This window comes from Chaetodon trifascialis, chromosome 7 (genome assembly GCF_039877785.1).
Source record: "Chaetodon trifascialis isolate fChaTrf1 chromosome 7, fChaTrf1.hap1, whole genome shotgun sequence".
In the NCBI taxonomy this organism is placed as follows: domain Eukaryota; kingdom Metazoa; phylum Chordata; class Actinopteri; order Chaetodontiformes; family Chaetodontidae; genus Chaetodon; species Chaetodon trifascialis.
The window spans coordinates 25,184,574-25,203,420 of NC_092062.1; the positions used below are offsets into that span (position 1 = coordinate 25,184,574).

An 18,847-nucleotide genomic window follows, 5' to 3' on the forward strand; every position below is an offset into this window, starting at 1 on the left:
TCCTTGGTCCGTCCTTCCTCAGCGGCAGACCAGGAGCGCTGGGCTGCCAGTTAGTTAGTTGTAGTTGTTTCTTCATCTGACGGTGTTTTATGACAGCAGTGGATTGTGATGGACGGCTGCAGCCGTGTGAGGCTCTACGGCAGTCACATGTGGTGATAGGCTGCCCTCTGCTGGACTCAAGGATAAACTGCACTGACCAGTGTCATTGCGAAATAATTGTTCTATTTTAATAGAGTTGTAGTTTCTCAGTCACAGACCACACTCCGTTCCAGTGACTGATTATTGGAGAATTAGTGATTTACGCCTCTGGTGACCTTAAATGACCGTGAGCCAAACTTTAAGGGACTTTCCTGAGAATGTTGGTATGGTTATTATTAATTAAGGGGAAATTGCATCTTTATGCAGCCCAGCACAAACTTGTGAAACTTATTTTTCCAGGTGAAAACCTGAGGCAAAGACCAACAAAAGTGATTTTATCTACAAACACTGATGATCAAATAATCCATTATAAAATTATTAGGTACACCTGTACAATCTAATGTGATCCAAAACAACTGTTCTGCCATGATGACTGCTTTTATGATGCTCACGTTTTGTTGAGGTGCTAATATAATTATATGATATCATCATTTATGGTAGTGTTGCAGTGGACTGCACTGTATTGAGAGATGTCCCTTTTCAACATTTCAGCATTTTCTGGCGGAGCAGATTGTACAGGTGTACTGTTTATTGTTAACGCTTTCTACCATTGTCTGTAAAGTCATTCCCATTCTGCCACAGGTGCCGTTTCTGAAAGACAGCGCCAATTTGGAGAAGATGTTGTATATTTAAATATAAAAACACAAAAGAATATTCCTCTATTTGTATTTGCTTCACTTGCACATGGCATGTACTGTACTGTGTGCACTGGGATGGAGACTCGCTTCTGGCCCATTTTTAACATTGTTTTAAGATAAAAAACAATACAAAAAATAAAACACACACACACATACACACACACACACACACACAAAAAGTGGCAGCATCTCTTTTGAATAATCAGTTTATTAATGAATTTAAGGCCACTCTGGACTGTGCAGAATTCATAAAGAGAGCAGAAACAACTCACAATAAGTCACATTGCCCTTGGTTGCTTCAGTACTACCCTGTGATGACTGCTTGCTATTGCTGCTGAGCTTATCCACATCGAAACAGAACCAAATCAAATCAAACATAAAGAAGCTTAAAAAAAATAAAACCCAAAACATCGGGTCAAGTGGTACACGGTAAAAGACGGAGGCTGTACGTCGTGACTTTGGGAATATACGCTTATACACAACAGTGAGGAGCACTCCGCAATGCAGATGGAAACTTTAAGTCACAAGAGGACAGTTTCCAGTTCACGACACAGACACTTCAGCATGCCAAGGATTTCCTAGGTGGGCACCGATATGTGTCCTCTCCATGTTGTGCTCAGTACTCTCCCTTACCCTTTCTAAAAAGTTCTTTGCCATGCACATAGCCTGGATATAAAGAAGCTAATTGTACCACGTGTTGAAATGCTAGTACTGTGTGTGTTGCTAAGGCCATAGGAGTTGAATATGAATTCACACAGTCTTAGATTTAAGGAAAATCACAGGCGACCACTCTCAGAGCTCGTCTCGTCCACTTCAGCAGACAAATACCACAATGACAGAAAGACAAAAACAAGTTTCAGTACGGCATTTTGAAAAAAAACAAAGGAAGCATCCAAAAAAAAAAAAAAAAGCAGTTTTCTCATCTGCTGTTTGTACTGAAAACATGTTTTTAACTCAGAACTGAAAGAGGTTACGAATATTGATAGGAAGAAATGACAGGCCTGACCATGAGGGTAGAATACCACAGCGTTCTAGAAACTACTCACAAGATATGGAGTACGCTGTACACACATGCACGCACGCACACACACGCACGCACGCACACGTTTTTCATCCGTTATCACAGCTTTCCATGCAGTCGTCTTTGGTTTCAGCCTGCCGGTACAGCCACACTCACTGCGTAAAGGGACTGCTTTGTTTTTTTCCTCACGTAAACAATCAAATCTGTCAGGGCGGAGAGAAGCGAAGAGGAGGGCGGAGAGTTGACATGCAGTGCGCGGGCACTAGTGAGAGGATATGGCGGATATCTCCGTGAGAACTTCTTCATCGCAGGCGAAATGGGTCAGTGAAATCACAGACGCCGTTTGCGCCAAGTGACTAACTGTTTTTAAGAGTTTGAAAGTAAAGAACATTTCAAAATAAAAGGAGAAAGAAGCCTGTGTACCATCCTTTGAGGGTTTTTAAATGAACAAACCAGCCCAACGTAACGCAGAATACATAAAGGAATCCCTCAGATGAAGTGAAGAAAAAAGAACATGCAAAATAAGGTTATCTTGTGCTAAAAGCAAAACAACCTCCACTGCCGACCAACAGCCAGAGAGATCTGTCATGCTGTACTTTGGGCTCAAGCTACTCAACTGTTTGTCTACATGGACTGATTCGGTTAAATTACTGATGTCTGCTCCTGTGCTGATCTGCGGACGCTGCAGAAGTGACTTTCTATGGTTTGGATGGATTAAAGATGGGAAAAAGATTAAAAAGACATTCTAAAGATTGACTGCATACAACGTGCTGAGGGAGCAAGCCCACACTCTGGAGGGAAACATTTACATAACGGGTCATAGAGGGCGCTGTACATAATCTACATATACTGTGTGTGTGTGTGTGTATATATATATACTGTATATATAAAGTTAAGCAAGACAGACTCATTTTGATGTGAATCACAAGCTCATCTGAAGGCAGAGGACTGATCACCGTCACCAAGAACTGCTCTGTTTGATAAAAGCAAATACAAACACACTCACTCTCACACACACACACACACACACACACACACACACACACACACACACACACACACACACACACACAAAAGAAATACGAAAAAGAAAATTCAATCAAATGCTGAAGATATTGGATATGCTTCAAATCCAAAGGCTGAACCGAATGCGCTGGCGAAGACAGACGCAGCTGCACAGAGGGACTGTACCTTGGCCTGCAATGTTTTCACCGTTCTCGTTCACAAGAGGCAAAACTACGTGTACGGCCTCCAAAACTTCACCATTAGAAAGATGTAGCCTCTCTTTGATACACACAGCAAATGGATATAGATCAGTAACTGTGTAGGAACCCTTTCTGAAGAAGACCCCAGGTCTTCGCAGACCGACGGGATATGTTCACTGTTATGTCAGAAGCAGTGATAATTGTAACAGTGGCGCACAAATCTGTCAAATTTCTTCACTCTGTACTCATTGTAGCAGCTTCACACACTAAAATGGAAACAAAAACCGTCACTTTCACCCATGTATTCATTGGCTTTGAGACAAAAAAAAAACGAGCGAGGACTCTGCTGTGGCACAGTGGGACTGCTGGGAATTGCAGCTACTGCTCCATTTAACCCAATATTCTAATTAAAGTAAGGTACGAGTGAAAAGACAAAGAAATATGATTCTAAGGCATCACAAGGTTTAACCAGCGACCTCAGCGCTGTGGATATATAAACTCATAGAGTCCAACTTTAACCCTTCACTCTTCAGCGTGGCTCCCTTGGAAGAATAATCAGCGATGTCACACGAATCAGGGCGAAGAGCCGTCACCTAAGGGATGAAAAGTTCAAGTCTACTGTTTTCATTTTCAGTAAATCAGGTGTTTTTAATCACCTGAACAACTACCCCCAGTGTCTGCAGGCAGTATGATGTCGATTCTACACGAGCTAATTCCTCCACAAACTGGTGAAAACTTAAAATGAGCAAAAAACTCCAGGCCACTGAGGAGAAAAACCACCCATCGAAGTTATGGCAGAGTGAGACGCGAGGGCCGACTAGTTCTCTGAGGGGCCCTCTTTGGGTTTGGCAGGGGTCTTGGCTGGGTCTTCGGCAGGTGCTTTGGCTGCAGTTTTGCTTGCAGCTTTGGCAGGAGGGGGTGGTGTTGGGGGTGGATGGAGACCAGCCTCGGTGCCGATGTTGACAGTGATGTTGGTGTAGAGGGGCAGGTATTCCCGAGAGATTGTCTCATATTCAGCTGTGTTCATCCCATCCAGCTTCCAGGTCTGACGTGTCTTGGCCAGCATGTTGAACCTTAAAATGGAAGCAAAGGCGCAGAGCAGAGAGCAGTGAGGACTGACGGCTGCACAGCTTTCCGTTCTGCCTGCTGATTCTACTTAAGATCAAGCAGAAGTTTGTCCTTAATGTCACAGTTCAGATTTTTTTACTGTCTGCCAGCACAAACTGAATTCAGATCTTCTACAAACTGAAACAAACTGCATCTACTTGTTTACCTCTTTGGGTTCACGTCATTGCCTTTGTCCAGTTTGTGTTTAATCATCTTGTAACGGCCGACCTTCAGTGACGGACGAGTGATATACATCCCGGCCAGAGTCACTCTGAGAAGACGGGAAACAAGCGTCAGTCTTTCACACAGTCCACCTGGGTCTCACACATCTCCTAATGTGGTCCAGGAGGACATGAACCAAACCAGATTTTTTGACCTACAGAACTTTCTAATCAACTGAGGGTTATTTTTGGTTAGTGTTTAGTATCAGAGTGATATCAGAGATCATGGTAACTGGAAATGTCAACGTCTGACTGGCCACTGAAGCATCAGTTCTCACCTGATTCCAATGTCATCGTCCTCTCCACCCCAGCCCCAGTAGTTGTTGGGAAAGCCGTTCATTTTGAGGTAGTGCAGTGGCGTCAGAGCTGACACTCCTCCAAAGTACATCTTGTATGGAAGCCTGGAGAGGATTAAAGATCAAAAAAACACCAGTGAGCATTTCAAATAAACGTGGAACATAAACTGTGCTATGGGTCTATCTGTGAAAAGCAAACCCTTCAACGGACATTCACAGACAAGGTGGGACATACTTGTAGCCAAACTTGTCCATGGCGATGGCTGCGTGCTTGGGGTTGGAGTCGCAGACGTATGTGTTGCGATCGTCCTCTGGAATGAGGTCCACATCGTGGAAGAAGAGACAGTCCCAGTCTTCCTCCTTCATGGCCTCCCGGAAACCCACATTCATCAGCTTGGCCCTGTTAAAAGTGTAGTTTCCAGCCTGCAAGGTGAACAGACACTTAATGTCCGTCCACAAGTATTTAAACTGAAACTATCTCATCACCTCTGAAGCAAAGAAAACGTTGGACTTGTCAGTATGATGAAGTGAGGTTATGGGGAAAAAACAGCACAGCATCTGATGCACCACATATTCACCTACTAGACTTACTTTGACACATCCTCCAAGAAGAAGACAAATCTTAAGCAGAAAGATTGAACAGTATGACAATATGTGCAATAATACAGCTCAAGAGGCGTAAGAGATAAAGTGCTGAGGAGTAAACATGAATGAATTGTTACAAGCAGCTAAGGAGATTAAACCCTCTAAGCTGCTTGAGCATCCTCATCCTTTTAACGTGCACGTCCTGTGGCTGCACACTAGAGGGCACTCTACACCTGGCCTGAACTGTAGTGGATACACAGGAGGGACACCGTCCATACAGACCACATTAACTAGCTGTAGTTATCTGACAGAAACAGCCCTATGTTTCAGCCAAATGTGACATCTATGTAAAAGCAAAATGTCTTCGCCCACTGACTCTTCCTTTAGCAGTAATATGTGGTTTGGTTGTGTGTTTCACCTGGTGAATGACGTAAATTCCATACTGGAGCTGCTGGCGCTGCAGAAAAGGATGTAGGTAGTATAGCAGGAACTTAAGGTGGTGTTCTCTGTGTCTGTGGGGGATGATGATGGCCGTCCGGTGCCTCGCCTCGCAGTCAGGCGGCCTGTAGCGCCCCCCGCGTACCACCAGCGGGTTTTTCCTCTGAACCTCCGCTAGAGTGAGCCCCGACGGAAAGCTGACGTGCAGCGGCCCACCTGTGGGCACAAATTGGCCTGCTGTCATTGCCAGTAGAAAACACAATATGTTTATTGGAGTGAAGGCAAATGATCTGGTTAGAGCCGGAGAGCCTATGATTTGAATATGTTTTTGCGGTTTAAAATGAACTCTTTATGAGTCTGACGTGCTGAACTTGACTTGTGAATCTCCTGACACTAGCACAGAGCTGAATGTGCTCAGAAACATATCAATACCAGTTGATTAGGGAAGACAATTTCAGTTCGTTTTGCTTTTGATAGCCTGACTTCACTGGTAACTAACTGGTTATGTTTGAGCTTGAGCACACTGGACTTCATCTGCCAGTCTGTGCAGATGAAGTGACAGGCAGCTGTGATGTAGCTAGCTTGACTTCTAGCTCATCCTTCTTCCCCTCAGTGTTTTTCAACATGTTTCGTCTCAGCAGCTCTCTGTGGCATTAAGTAGTTCAGCTTGAGGAACCGCACTAGCTTTCTGAATCCCTCGCCCTCCACAGTGACTGGCAGCATATCAGCCCCAATCACTCGGCACACCGACTTGGCCTTGGACCGACGCTCATCACACTTTCTCCAACTGGCTAGCAGCGCCATGCTCTTCGGCTGCGAGCCATCCTCAGACATGGCAGCCAGGTGCTTGTTCTTAATGCGGTGTGGCTCAGTGCTGCTTCTGCCACTAAACTGAAGCATTTTTAACCCTTTTTCACACCAGGCAGAATACAATTTAATACTTATTTCATTATGATACAGGACAAAGGATGAAAGTATGATGGAAAACCAGTAAGGTCGACAATTGTTATTGTTATTTTTAAAAGTGTTAGCACATTTTACAGTGCTTCCCAGCAAGATAAAACTATAATTCCTAATGATATAATTAATTAAATGAATGCGACCTGGACCCAGATTTAAAGATGAAAATGGATGGATGGATTAATCATCAAAAAATATTGATTAATTTACGTTTTTGCTGAGATTGACACTGTCACTATTACGCTAAGAGGTCTGGTAGTGCAGACTGAAACTCCAGAGAAAAGGATTAAAACAGCCTCCTGCAACACAATCCACTATCACAACAATCCCGCTTTTAGTTTAGAAGTGTATCCCAAAAGCCAAACATCAGGTAGAAGAACACTGCTGAAGTAACATTACTGCCTACATGAGGCGAGAGACAATATTTGAGACCTTCATTAATGAAATTCAAGACTTCTTCACACCTTCTAATCTAATTTAAAGACAGACTTATTAACTGAGATCCGAGGTCAACAAGTAGTATAAATATTGATACAGGCAGGCCTAGATGTGCTCTGTCAATACAGGCCGTGCAACATGACACAGGACTTTATGATGACAGAAATCCAGTGTACAGCCCACACAGTTTGGCTGTGGCGTTCCAGCAGGATCTGTTTGAACTGCTGTCGCCTCCTCAAACCTGTTTCAGTGAAATGCCAGGTGGTTTATGTCCACTTCCTGCTACCTGACTGAAACTGCCATAATACCTCAATGACCTTTATCCATCATCATTTCTCAGAAAGCAGTCAATGCCTTGCGGCTCGGTTAACAGGATGTAGTTTAAAATTACTGGTAGTAATGTGGAAACAAAGATGCAGAGGGCAGAGCCTGGAGAACAGAAAGCTAAGCCCGCTTTGACTGTGCATCTCAGGTATACTGAACAAAGACTGCACCAGATCAGATTGTCTAGGTAATGTGTAACAAGTGTGTGGCAAGGACAATAACAAAGAGACAAACAATGACTTGCTATGCAGGGTTTGCTCTACCTTTATCAGATGTGGGTGCAGCACAAAACAAATGTTTTGTCACGGCACCTTAGCCGACGAAAGAAAAAATAATGCTGAGAGCTCTCGACCACAATGTGCTGTCATTTATTGTTGCGTTATCTGCTCTGCCCTCCATTGTGTGTGTTGGACAGAGGGCTGGGCTCCTTACAGGCCCACACACACAGCAGCAGTAAAGCAAAGAGGCCCCGGTGGGGACGGTGAACCAGGTGAAGTGAAGGCAATGTTTAGAGGAGCGATATTTCCACCTGCTTTGAGTGCATTTATTGTTGTTTAACACAACAGCACGCTTATTAAGCTACTTTTTACGAACAAGCTAAAAGCCTGGCCTGACGGTTTATCTCAGTTTTCCACAAATCTTAATATTTGGCAGATTCTTGTGAACTCAGCTACAGGCTGAGACAGCAGCAGTGAGGTTCCAGAAGGTTTCTTTATTACTCTTAATGCCGTCTGGCGCAGCAGTTTAAAACTGCTGGCAGTCTTACTTAATACTAAAAAAGGGGGGGTGAGTCCTCAAATATTCAGTGGTCTAGTGTTATATTCATACTTCATTTTGAGCCATTTTTAGATATGTGCTTCTTTTAGGCATGTAAGAATATTTTTCTTACAGTGTCAGTGACTAACATCTTAATTACTGTACATCCACTGTTTAAAAAATAATCATAAAGATCCAAAGAGAGACTTTATCAGCTCAATTTGCCAAACTTGCGCCTAAAAAAACTCTTTCATTACACAACTTTTTACAGGCTGGAAGCTTTATGCAGTACATCAGAAAAGGCACATACTGTAAACTACAACAAACTACCACAACACCAACAAGCAGCACGAAGTGTGACGGCCCACCAACTACTGTCACACAAGTCATGGCTCAGCTTCATTGTGTTAAACGGAAATGTTTGACGGCTGTGCCACTGCGATGCACTCGGCTGCCGTTACTGCTGCTTGAAACATGATGAAATTAAGGCCACTGTGTGAAAATATAATCTCCAATTCCTAACAACACTGCAGATGCAGAAAAAAAGATTTCAGACGATTTCTATGAAAAATGCACTTGAAGCAGAAACAAGTGGTCCCAACCAAGTGGCGACTCTAGACAACAGCTGGTGAAGAGCACAGCCTTTGAACTGGAGAGTCATCAAGATCCTAAACTTTTAAATAAACAGAAATTAGCTTCATAATCCATTGAAATTTGCTTTTCAATTATGTCTATAATAATGTCGGTTTACAAAACAGCCAATTGATATGCAGGGAGGGACAGGGCTGCTATCAGTAACTCAAAGTCAAGGTGAAGGGACAAGACTAATGAACGATAACTACGTAATTCTGGAAGACTGACATATAAATTTGTTAATCCATCAACACTGGATTTCAAGATTTACATGTGTGGAGAAGAGAGTGATCTACCTTCAGTAATACAGTTCAGTCTGATAAAATGGACACAGAAGTAGGCAAAAACACTCACCTATTAAAGGGGACGTCTTAGGGCAGTAGGGCATGTCATCTCCATGGCTATGACCTTTGGATAGGTGGGAGAGGTTGGCATATACGTCCCCTCCGGGAATGCCAGCTGCTGTGTGGTTGCGGCCTGATAAACCAGTGGTGTCAGGCTTGCGGAAGATGCGGATGAAGTAAGAGACCCTCTTCTGATATCCCTCTCGGGACAGCAGTGCCATAACCACCAGCTGGATGCCCAGAAACATGAAAAGGTAGCGCCATTTGGACTGGATGCTGACCATGGCGACGGCTCTGCGTCGTCAAAGCGAGAGGCGGCAGTGCAGAAAGTCACGACGATCCGGAGCAACCTGACTCTCAGTGATTCAACACTGGGGCTATGTAAGCTCTCCCCGAGCAGAGACAAAATTCAGGAGGGTGGTGATTGTCAACTGTGAATCTGATGGAGGCTGGTGTTGTGGCTGTTAACACCCACACACAACGGCAAATATACTACGTACCTTCTGAAAAATACGGCAACATCCACTAAAGGTGACAGTTACTGTATGTAAAGTTACATGCAATAATCTGTGGCAATATGGAGAACGAATATAGAGCAAGACGTGTGGAAAAAAACTAGACAAAAGGCACTTTTGGTAGGATGCAACCAAAAAAACACCAAGAGGAAAACTAGAAAAATATTCTACACCAAGAAAAAAGTTTTGTCTACTTTTCTCTATTTCACTGCATCCCTTGCTGCAGGTCACTATGTGGCAAGTAGCTCCACAGCTGACTGCTGGTCCAGACTGTGATTGGCGTGGGGTGGTAATGCCAGTCCCACATCATGTGGTTTCACCCCCATTGAATTACATCTGTCGCCCCATGAAGCTCATTCTCCTCCGGTCAAATGAACGGCAGCGTTGGGTGTCTCTCACTCACTCACTCTTCCTCCCTTTGTGAGCTTTATGCTGCCTTCTGTTCTCCCTCATGCTCTCTCCTGAGGGAGGCCTCTGCAACAATAACAGCCGCCATGACAAAGGGGAGCATATGCAGCCGTATAGGCCCTATACTTTACAGAGGATTACACAGCTTCCATCCACTCACTGCCCGACTGGCTGGAGAGACAGGGGGAGTGGACCATGACCGGTGTTGGAGGAGTGGTCAGAGGGTCGCATGTGTGTGGGCGGCTGTGTATTTGTTAGGGGGAGGGCTTCAGTGGCGAGTCAGGCTGAGAGAAAAAGAACTGGGGGAGGAGGTGATGGAGGAAGAGGAGGGGGGAGAGTTCTGATTCCCACTGCTATTGTCTCATGACGCAATCCACAGCTATGAGGCACCTCGAGCAGCCAACTGGGCTGATGGCCGCTAGACTCACTGGATGGACAGGACGTGGACCAATCACTCCAGCGCGACTCTGAAAGACAAAACACAGAAGAGGAGGAGGGACGGTTACATTGACTGTCACCCTTTGGTTCAAACTGTTGACATCAGCGATTCTGTACTTACAGCACAATGTCTTTCCCATACAAACAATGACTAATTGTGTGCAGTACAGGCCCAACAAATGGATTGTGTTTGTTTACATGAAGACTCAACAGCACAGTTGGATGGCTTTGACTAATCAGGCCCAGCGTGGGCTTCAGTGCAGATGCCTCCCCAAAGAGAGGCCTGCTGCCCACAGTGGTCGGCAGATGGGAAGCTGTGCACCACCGTGTGGATGAAACTTCTTTATTCCAGAGCCAATAAACTCAGTGGCCCTGTCGCTGTAGTTTGGTGCAAAACTGTGCTTCCCGACCTTGCATAAACCCTACCCCAGCTCTGGTGCTGTCTGCTGCAGCATCCAGCACATCCTTAGTCGCAAATCAATTACTGCTTGTTAAAGTAGCCAGCCACAGACCACTAATCCTAATCCCACTGAATGCTAAGAGACTGGTGGAGAGACTGAGAGAGACGGATAGACAAAAAAAAAAAAAAAAAGTAAACAAACGGAGGAGCTGCCAACTTTTCACCTACGCATAAAACCATCGCTGACTTCACAGCTTAGCTTTCACTCCCAAAAGTCAGTGCTGGGCAATATTTGTTTAAGTCTGTTGCACCAAATCAAAGGTCTAAAACTGCCACGTCTCCCAGTGCACTTTAATATTTACTTTAATAACTAATATTAACCAGTGAGTCATAAAGGCCTCTCTGGGCTGAAACCAGTCACGTTTCCCACACATGTATTCTATATTGTGGTAGGCGAATGTGTGCTTTATAAAAACTACTTCACGAAAATTCAGAAATTGATTGATTGAATGCCAAAAGCACAGCTGCTTCAACGACCATTTCTACTGAATCATTAGTATGTTGTTGATATCTTCAGGCCTGAGCACGGCATGCTAATTACACCAGGGAAACCAACGCATTATGGTGTGTGGTTTCTATTAGCTTTCAGAAGCAATGTTCTTGTCTTTGCCTTGTTCTCATGTTGAGTCTGCAGTCAATCCATATCACACTCAACAGGCCGTGTGTAGTGTACCTCATTTGTAAAGGGAGAGAGGGTGAAAAACAAAAAAGAGGCAGCAAAGATGAAAAGCAGAAAGAAAACGACTGAGTGCGCTGACAAAAAGCACGACTGCCAACTGTGATCTTTTCATCACACGAGCGATTGATTACAATTATTAGTCGTGATAATAAAAGCGACTTTTAATGTACCATTTCATGACATGTTGACATTGACATCAAGGAATGTTTGGACAGTAATTGGCACATAAAACTACACCTTCCTTTGATTGTGAAACGTCATCTACACAGATATATGATATATGACATCTGACAAACTCATGCTCGCTGAACTGTAGTGTTGATGTATTTCTGCATTTTGCTTTGACAGCTGACTGTGAGGATTTTCAGTTCAAGGATGATAAAGGTTTTCTCTAAGGGGATATGTGGATCAAAAGGGAGAGGAAAGCCTCTGCCTGCCGCTGCAGATGAGTTTCATCTGCATGTGGAACTGTGAGCAGATGGGAGATTGACCCCTCTCACTTTGCCTGGCCCCTATAATAGCCCCATAGATTATGGATATGATTTATGAAGATCATGCCATAAAGACTCTGGTTAATCCCACAGCAGGGAAATTCAACTCCACCACTCAGTGATGTGATCAAGAATGCAAAAAACAAGCAAGCTGCAACACAATAATCTTTTCTTTATTTTAAGTAATGATTAAGACTTATGAAGAGGTCGTGTAACATGATCTTTCAGGCTCACTAGAGTCATATAAATGATTAAACCTCTCAAGTTTTCAAGGACAAAACATGGCTGATAAGATCAATGCAGTGTGCAACCTTGAACTACTAGATGGCTAAGACTGGTGTACCAGGAAAACCTCCAGGAACTGAATTCCATAACACACCCTCCCTATACACCCATATTACAGCATCACATTCGTCCGTAATGAGATACAGGAACGCTTTTAAAAAGGGGAGAAATGATAAGTCTGGCTTGCTTTAAAGCTTGAGGGCCATATTGTGCTTGAGCTGCTTCATACAGTGAGAGAACTTGGCAGCAGGGACCTCCTTCAACAAAGCTCAGGCACTGACTTAACACGCATATAAAAGAGACCCAGTGACTAGATTTAGACAAATCTTTCTGTGCTGGCTAAAAGGCTGAGGAAGAAGAGTGAACCAAAGAGAGAGGAAGGACAAAGCAAACTAAGAGGAGCTGGAGGGAGAGAGGGAGAGCAGCCAACAGTCCGGTTACACTGTGTTCTTTTGACTTTATTGTCTCTGCTGCACGGATATCCTTCCTTTCTGCATTTAGAGTTTAAAAAGAGGCAGGTTTGGCATGACATATCATACATCCAGCACGCCAAAGGAGCCTTTTCTGCTCTCTCCTCTGATTTCTTTTTTTTTTTAACCTCACTGTGCTATGCGCACTTTAAACAGTGATGGCACATAACAGGCAACAAATGGGACATTTTCTGTTCTGCCCACGGGGCATTAATATTACATATATGTGGTACGTCCACATGCATGCTTGCACACACACGAATGAATGCGAGAGAAGCCAAGAGGGCTAGCATGGGGGTTAGAGTGAAGAGAAGACAAGAAAATAAAAGGGGGTGGGGGTATAGAGTAGGGAAGTTATATATTTAGATCACCATCTAGGGACTATAGCTTACGGTCAGCAGTGCGCTTCAAATCCTAAAGGGACAGCGTATAACTCATGCACAGCCCATTGACAGCCATAGCAGCCCCAGAGGGAGAAGAACGAGCAGCTAGATCACAGCGGGGGTCGCCACAGAAGACGTTTACCTAACCAGACATTCCTACTCAGTCTCTATTGGCCCCAACAGCTCAGTTACTTTTCTTCTTTCTTCCCCTTTTTTCCGCTCTCTCTACCGAGGCAGCCCGTTCTCTGCACTGGAGCAGATCAGTGGTACTTATGCACAAAACATCACATTTTCAACACCAACGGTCATTTACTACCTGTCATGGGTTATTTTATAGTTGGTAGTTATGGGAGCCAGAAATTCCAGGCACAGCTGGTTCGCATCAAATGAGTACAGAACAGAGATGTGGCCCATTCCCCTTGGAGTACAATGCTACTTCGCTCTAGCAGATTAGCTGCAACTGCATTCAAAGCAGTGCTTCTGGTAAGTGTTACAAGAACGGTATTGGGTGTTCATTTCTTAAGTCCTCAGAAGCAACATACATCTTAGCCAGCACCTGGGGGGAAAAAATTATCAAGAAAATAGAAAAATAGAGGATAAAAAAGCTTAGACCTAGACTAGACTGCACATTGTGGTAAAGACCTTAACCTCTTAACCCCGTCGAAGCACATAGCAAGGCTCTGCATTAGAGGATGAAGCTTTCACATCTGCCCAAGCGTGTCATCAGTTCTATATGTACCAGCCCATCGAGGATGAACGAGTGCACTCCAGTCTTAAATGTGTGACCTTCCTGTAAATCTGCTAAACCCCTACCACTGTGAGTGGTGGGGGGGGGAGTCCATCAAATCCCACTGTTTTTTTGCACAAAAATCCACTTTTGTTCAAGGCTACAGCATAAGACTCCTGTATGCCATAGAGGCTTGTTACTCATCTCACTTAAGATCATGTATCTAACTCAAACAGGTCAAGGTTGCAGGACACAACCTCTATGCACATCTAACAGACACACAAGACTAGAGAGGCTACTTAAATGTACAAGATTGCCATCCAGGCTAAAATCCGAAGTCATACTGAAAATACGAAAATAAACGGCCACAATCACAGAACATTTGTTGACATGCTATTGGAAATTAGGTGTAGTTACATTGATCCAACATTTAGTCAAGCAAAACCCATCCACATGTTGTAAGATTTAACTCAGATACTGAATACGCTGTATTGGACTCAGATTACTACAACCAGTTTGATTAATGTGCATCTGTCTCAGAAGGAAAAGTCAGTGAACTGAGTTTCATGAGTGAAATAGAAATCTGCAAACTGCGTTCAGAGAGACTGTTGGAACGGATTGGAACACAAAAGTCAGGTAGGAACAAAACTGAAGACTGAACTTCAGAGGTCTGCAACCAGGCTAGAACTCCAGCTGAGATTTTCAAGACCTTAAGAATGGTTTCAGAAGAGAAAGCAGCCCGAGTGGCTGTTTTTCCACCATTCGTACAGTGTTTGTTTGAAAGTTACATCCATGTCAAGTACTGCCTATACAGCCGAAAAGATTTAATGGTGGTAGTGCATAGTCTACTCCTATTTAGTCTCCAGAGGAGTTATGTAAGGAACAGTAAGTGCAGTGTGCTCAGAGTCAGGTGGATGAACAGCAAGTTGTCATAAAAAATAAATGACATTAGTGCTTTTTTTTCTAGTTGTCACTATAGGACTTAATGTATCAAGGACATACGAGTTAGCTTCGGCTGTTGCTCAGGGAAGCTGCCTTATATTATAAATAACAGGTGCCTTCAAAATCGTGCTTGGCATCCCATTAGCCTCAGAGCTTATCTGTGGTAAAGTCGGGAATGAAAGCATTAATATATTTCCCCACAGGTTTTAACCCTGTCCTCAGTGTGCTTTATTCTTGGCAGCCACTCAGCTCTGCAAACAGCATTGTGTCGTGCATTCCACAGCAACAATAAGAAAATGATTTATGGTGTTGAGGTAAAAACGACAGCATTAACAACTGGCACAGAGATGAATAGTTCACAGACAAAGAGGACATTCCAGCAAACCTGCCGCGGTAGGCTTAGTCAACTGTGTCTCCCTTTACCCAACCATGCAGCATTAACAGGAACTGAACTAATAATTGCACCGTGTTAGCATTTCCCCTTTCTTAAAACCTGAGATATGGTTGAGGAACCCAGATTGAACTTTATTAAGGGAGCACTGACTGGGATGCTGTTTGGGGGCTATATTCCACAGCTGGACTATGTCAATCCTCAAAACTCTTACAGTGAGAGTAGGGCTGGGTGATAAAACGATAACGATGTGTCGCGCGATAGACACATAACAAATATCAATAAAAAATGCGTTCGATAAAACATTCGCTAATTTTTTTTCTTCGTCGGAAGAAACCAGAAGTTGCGAAGCAAGGTTGGTTGCCTGAACAAAGGCACTTGCTCTCAGGTAACCGAGCAACGTAGGGTGTGACATGCTAACAGCCAATCGTGTAACAGTATCAAGTTCGGTTGAAAACATTTTATTCAGCAGAAGGTGAATCAGCTTGCGAACTTCCTGGCACTAAACCTGCAGGAAAAAAAGTTCTCAGGTTTCTCTCCATTTACATTTTTCACTTTTATTTACAATTTATCATTTGAGTGTTTTCCATGGTTGTGTTGACAATTTTTTTGCTTTCTGCCTTGATAGCTGAGGGGATTATAATCAGAGGAAGGTTAAAGTTAAAATAAAAATGTTTACATTTAATGTATATTTCTCCTGGTCCTAATTTTAAATAGGTCATAAAAAATATCAATAATTATCGATATCGACCGACATAAAACACTTATATCGTACAGTTTTCAGCCATATCGTCCAGCCCTAATTGAGAGAGTGAAAGCTAATTAACAGGAGAGTTTCAACTGGTTCAAAAACTGGTGCTTAATACTGAACATATCTAGGAGTGAAACTGATGTGAACAGATGTGATCAGCAGACCGCAAAGACCTCTTACACAACAGCATGATTTCTCTTCAAAAGGCTGCCAAGACGTGAGGGGCATATTCTTTACAGAAACCACCATCAGTTTTAAAAATACAGCAGACTTGAAGTAAAAATGTTACTCAGATTCAGCATACAGGAGCAGGCCTTTTCTCTCAAGCACCAATCGAGCAAGACAAGGCAATGAAATAATGCACAAACATGCCCTGAGAAAAGAGGTGTCTGCATAACAACGCGTGCCAGCGTCCTTGTCATGGCAACCCATGCCGAGCCCTGGCCATTCATCGTGGGTGCAGCTGGTACACGTCTCTATGGCTGTTCCCTCAAGTACGACTCTGCTGGGACTGACTGCTGAGGAGGAGGGGGGGCACATCATCCTCCTCCTTCCTCCCACTTTTTCTTGTCATCTTTCTGATGTTGGTTGCTTGTGTTGTTTCCATAGTGCAGTGTTCACACCCAGCAATAACCAACCCACCAGGGACAGTCACTTATCCAATCACAGCAACTTGCAGTGGGTTGCGAACTTAGCTATGACAACCATGGAGACAAGGAAACCCACATGGGGGTGGAAACCCACAACAAAACCAGAGGAACCAGTTGCACAAGAAAGGAGTTGACACAACAGGTCCTGTAACATTTCACTTAACATAAAATTGGAAAGACCTGACGCGGATCAGGCCGACAGTTATTGCCAAATGCTGTTCAACATGAGTATCGAATCCAGAGAGACAACAACGAACGACAGCTTTGTCAAAACTCTGATCAAAGAGTCTGACAACTAAAACTGATCATTCAGTTTGGAGGAAAAAAAGTTATTTAGGGGAGCTGCATTTTAAGCTATGCCATCACCCTGGCAAAGGATTATATTGTCACAACCAACCTCAATATCATAATAACCTGCAATAACTGTCAATGGTCGTGTGCGGTGGGAGGGGTTTTTATTCTCTGCCATAAATAAAGTAACAGACAGAAAAAGGAGTGGAGACAGCACCCAGTTTGATGGACATGCAGCTAAGTTAGTCGCCACGGTTGTGTTTTAAAATAAAAGTTACACAAAAGATCGATCCTGTAATAAAAACGTATGCATGTCTCAGAGATGGAGGGCATTTTCATTTGTACCTGGCCGCAGTCTTCTTCTTCTTAAGGGCAGACGAGCTTATCAGTCGCTTAATGAGTGTGAAAGTTTGCCCTGGCCCTGACACGTCTGTTTACACATAAGGAAATGAGGACTGTACGTGCAGAGCACAACATCCTGACCACACAGTGTGTAGAGCATCACGGCAAAGATGACATCCCAGCTGTCAGCAGATTAAATAAAGGAGTCGCCCTTCCGTCTGCCTCTCATTCCTCAAGTAGCATAACGTTATGGACTCAATCAATCGAACAGCTCGGAGGGGGAGGGGGCCGCCATGCAGAGCCTTTTGTTCTGCTGAAGAGGGAATACATGAGACCACAGGAAAAGCACTGAGGCTACGAAACCTGTTTCAGCCAAATCAAAGTGACTCGAGCGAGAAAATAACATGAATGGCGTAATCAATAAGTACTTTCAGCACTCGCTGTTATCTTTACTGACACCACTTTGATTAACTCGAGCCCTTCATGAGAAGCTGTTAGTTAGCTGTTAGTAAACCGAGTTACTGCCAATTACAGTGGTCATTAAGCTCATTACAAAACTTTTGTTAGCATCGCCATGGAAGTTTTAGCAGTGACACGGAAACTTGCAACCGGGGGGGCAAACTTCCAGGTGGTTTGTTAACTCACAGTTCGGTTAGCTAAAAGTTGTGCAAGCATTTTGGGAGGGTGACGAAACTGAGCTGACATTGACTGGCATTAGGTTAAACATGTTGGCCGTGTAGCTAATGCTACTTTAATTTGATTAGCAAACTAAAAACACGCACTTAAAAAAACAGTTTTTCGCCGCTATGTGCGCAAACCGGCGTTTAAACGCTTTCTGAGGGCTTTTCGTAGCAGCGTATTGAGACATTACGGCTCTCCGCACTGTCTTCTCACCCGATCTCCCAACTGCAACCTCGCCAGCTGTGACGGCAAAGACGAGACGAGCCGAGCCGAGCTAGCAGCTGCGGGTTAAATGACGTTAGTTAGCTGGCTAGCTAGCGAGCCACAAACACGGCAGCCACGCAGACTGATACCGTTTTCGGTATCAGTTAAGTGTATTTTGCTGTTTGGTTCTTACCAGAGGGGCTGCTTGAATCCCTCGACTGGCTGAGTAGCTGTTAGCCGTCGATATCCCCAACACAATGCCCTCCCTCCACCGGATTTCCTATCCGTTTTGAAGTTGATGTGCGGACGCTGCGATGTGCGGTCGTATCGCTGAGCGAATGAGCAGAGTCGGGCTAACAGCGCTTTTCCCCTCCCCTTCACTGGAAGTCCCACATGACATTAGAAAAAAGCTCCAGTTTCGTTGTTTCACACGAGAAAACTATGAATACATCGTGGCTGTTTTAGGAGTGACTGCAATATTAGGAGCTCATGTATACTGGTACAGATTGGCAGTAGCACTACTGTATTTAAAGTAACGTTAACTTTGATAAAACCGCCGCCACAGGGGAAAAATA

At 44.0% G+C, this 18,847-nt stretch overlaps 1 protein-coding gene across 1 annotated transcript; it reads right to left on the reverse strand.

The window, feature by feature from the left end:
* Nucleotides 1-1,032: 1,032 nt before the first annotated feature.
* LOC139334297 (beta-1,4-galactosyltransferase 3) lies at nt 1,033-18,612 on the reverse strand. Its single transcript, XM_070967100.1, has 7 exons — nt 18,466-18,612; nt 9,175-10,554; nt 5,690-5,925; nt 4,922-5,109; nt 4,669-4,791; nt 4,336-4,440; nt 1,033-4,135 (listed from the first exon to the last, which is right to left on the reverse strand). Exons 2-7 carry the CDS (start codon nt 9,446-9,448, stop codon nt 3,880-3,882), a joined length of 1,182 nt encoding a protein of 393 aa, XP_070823201.1. The 5' UTR covers nt 9,449-10,554; nt 18,466-18,612; the 3' UTR covers nt 1,033-3,879.
* Nucleotides 18,613-18,847: the final 235 nt, after the last annotated feature.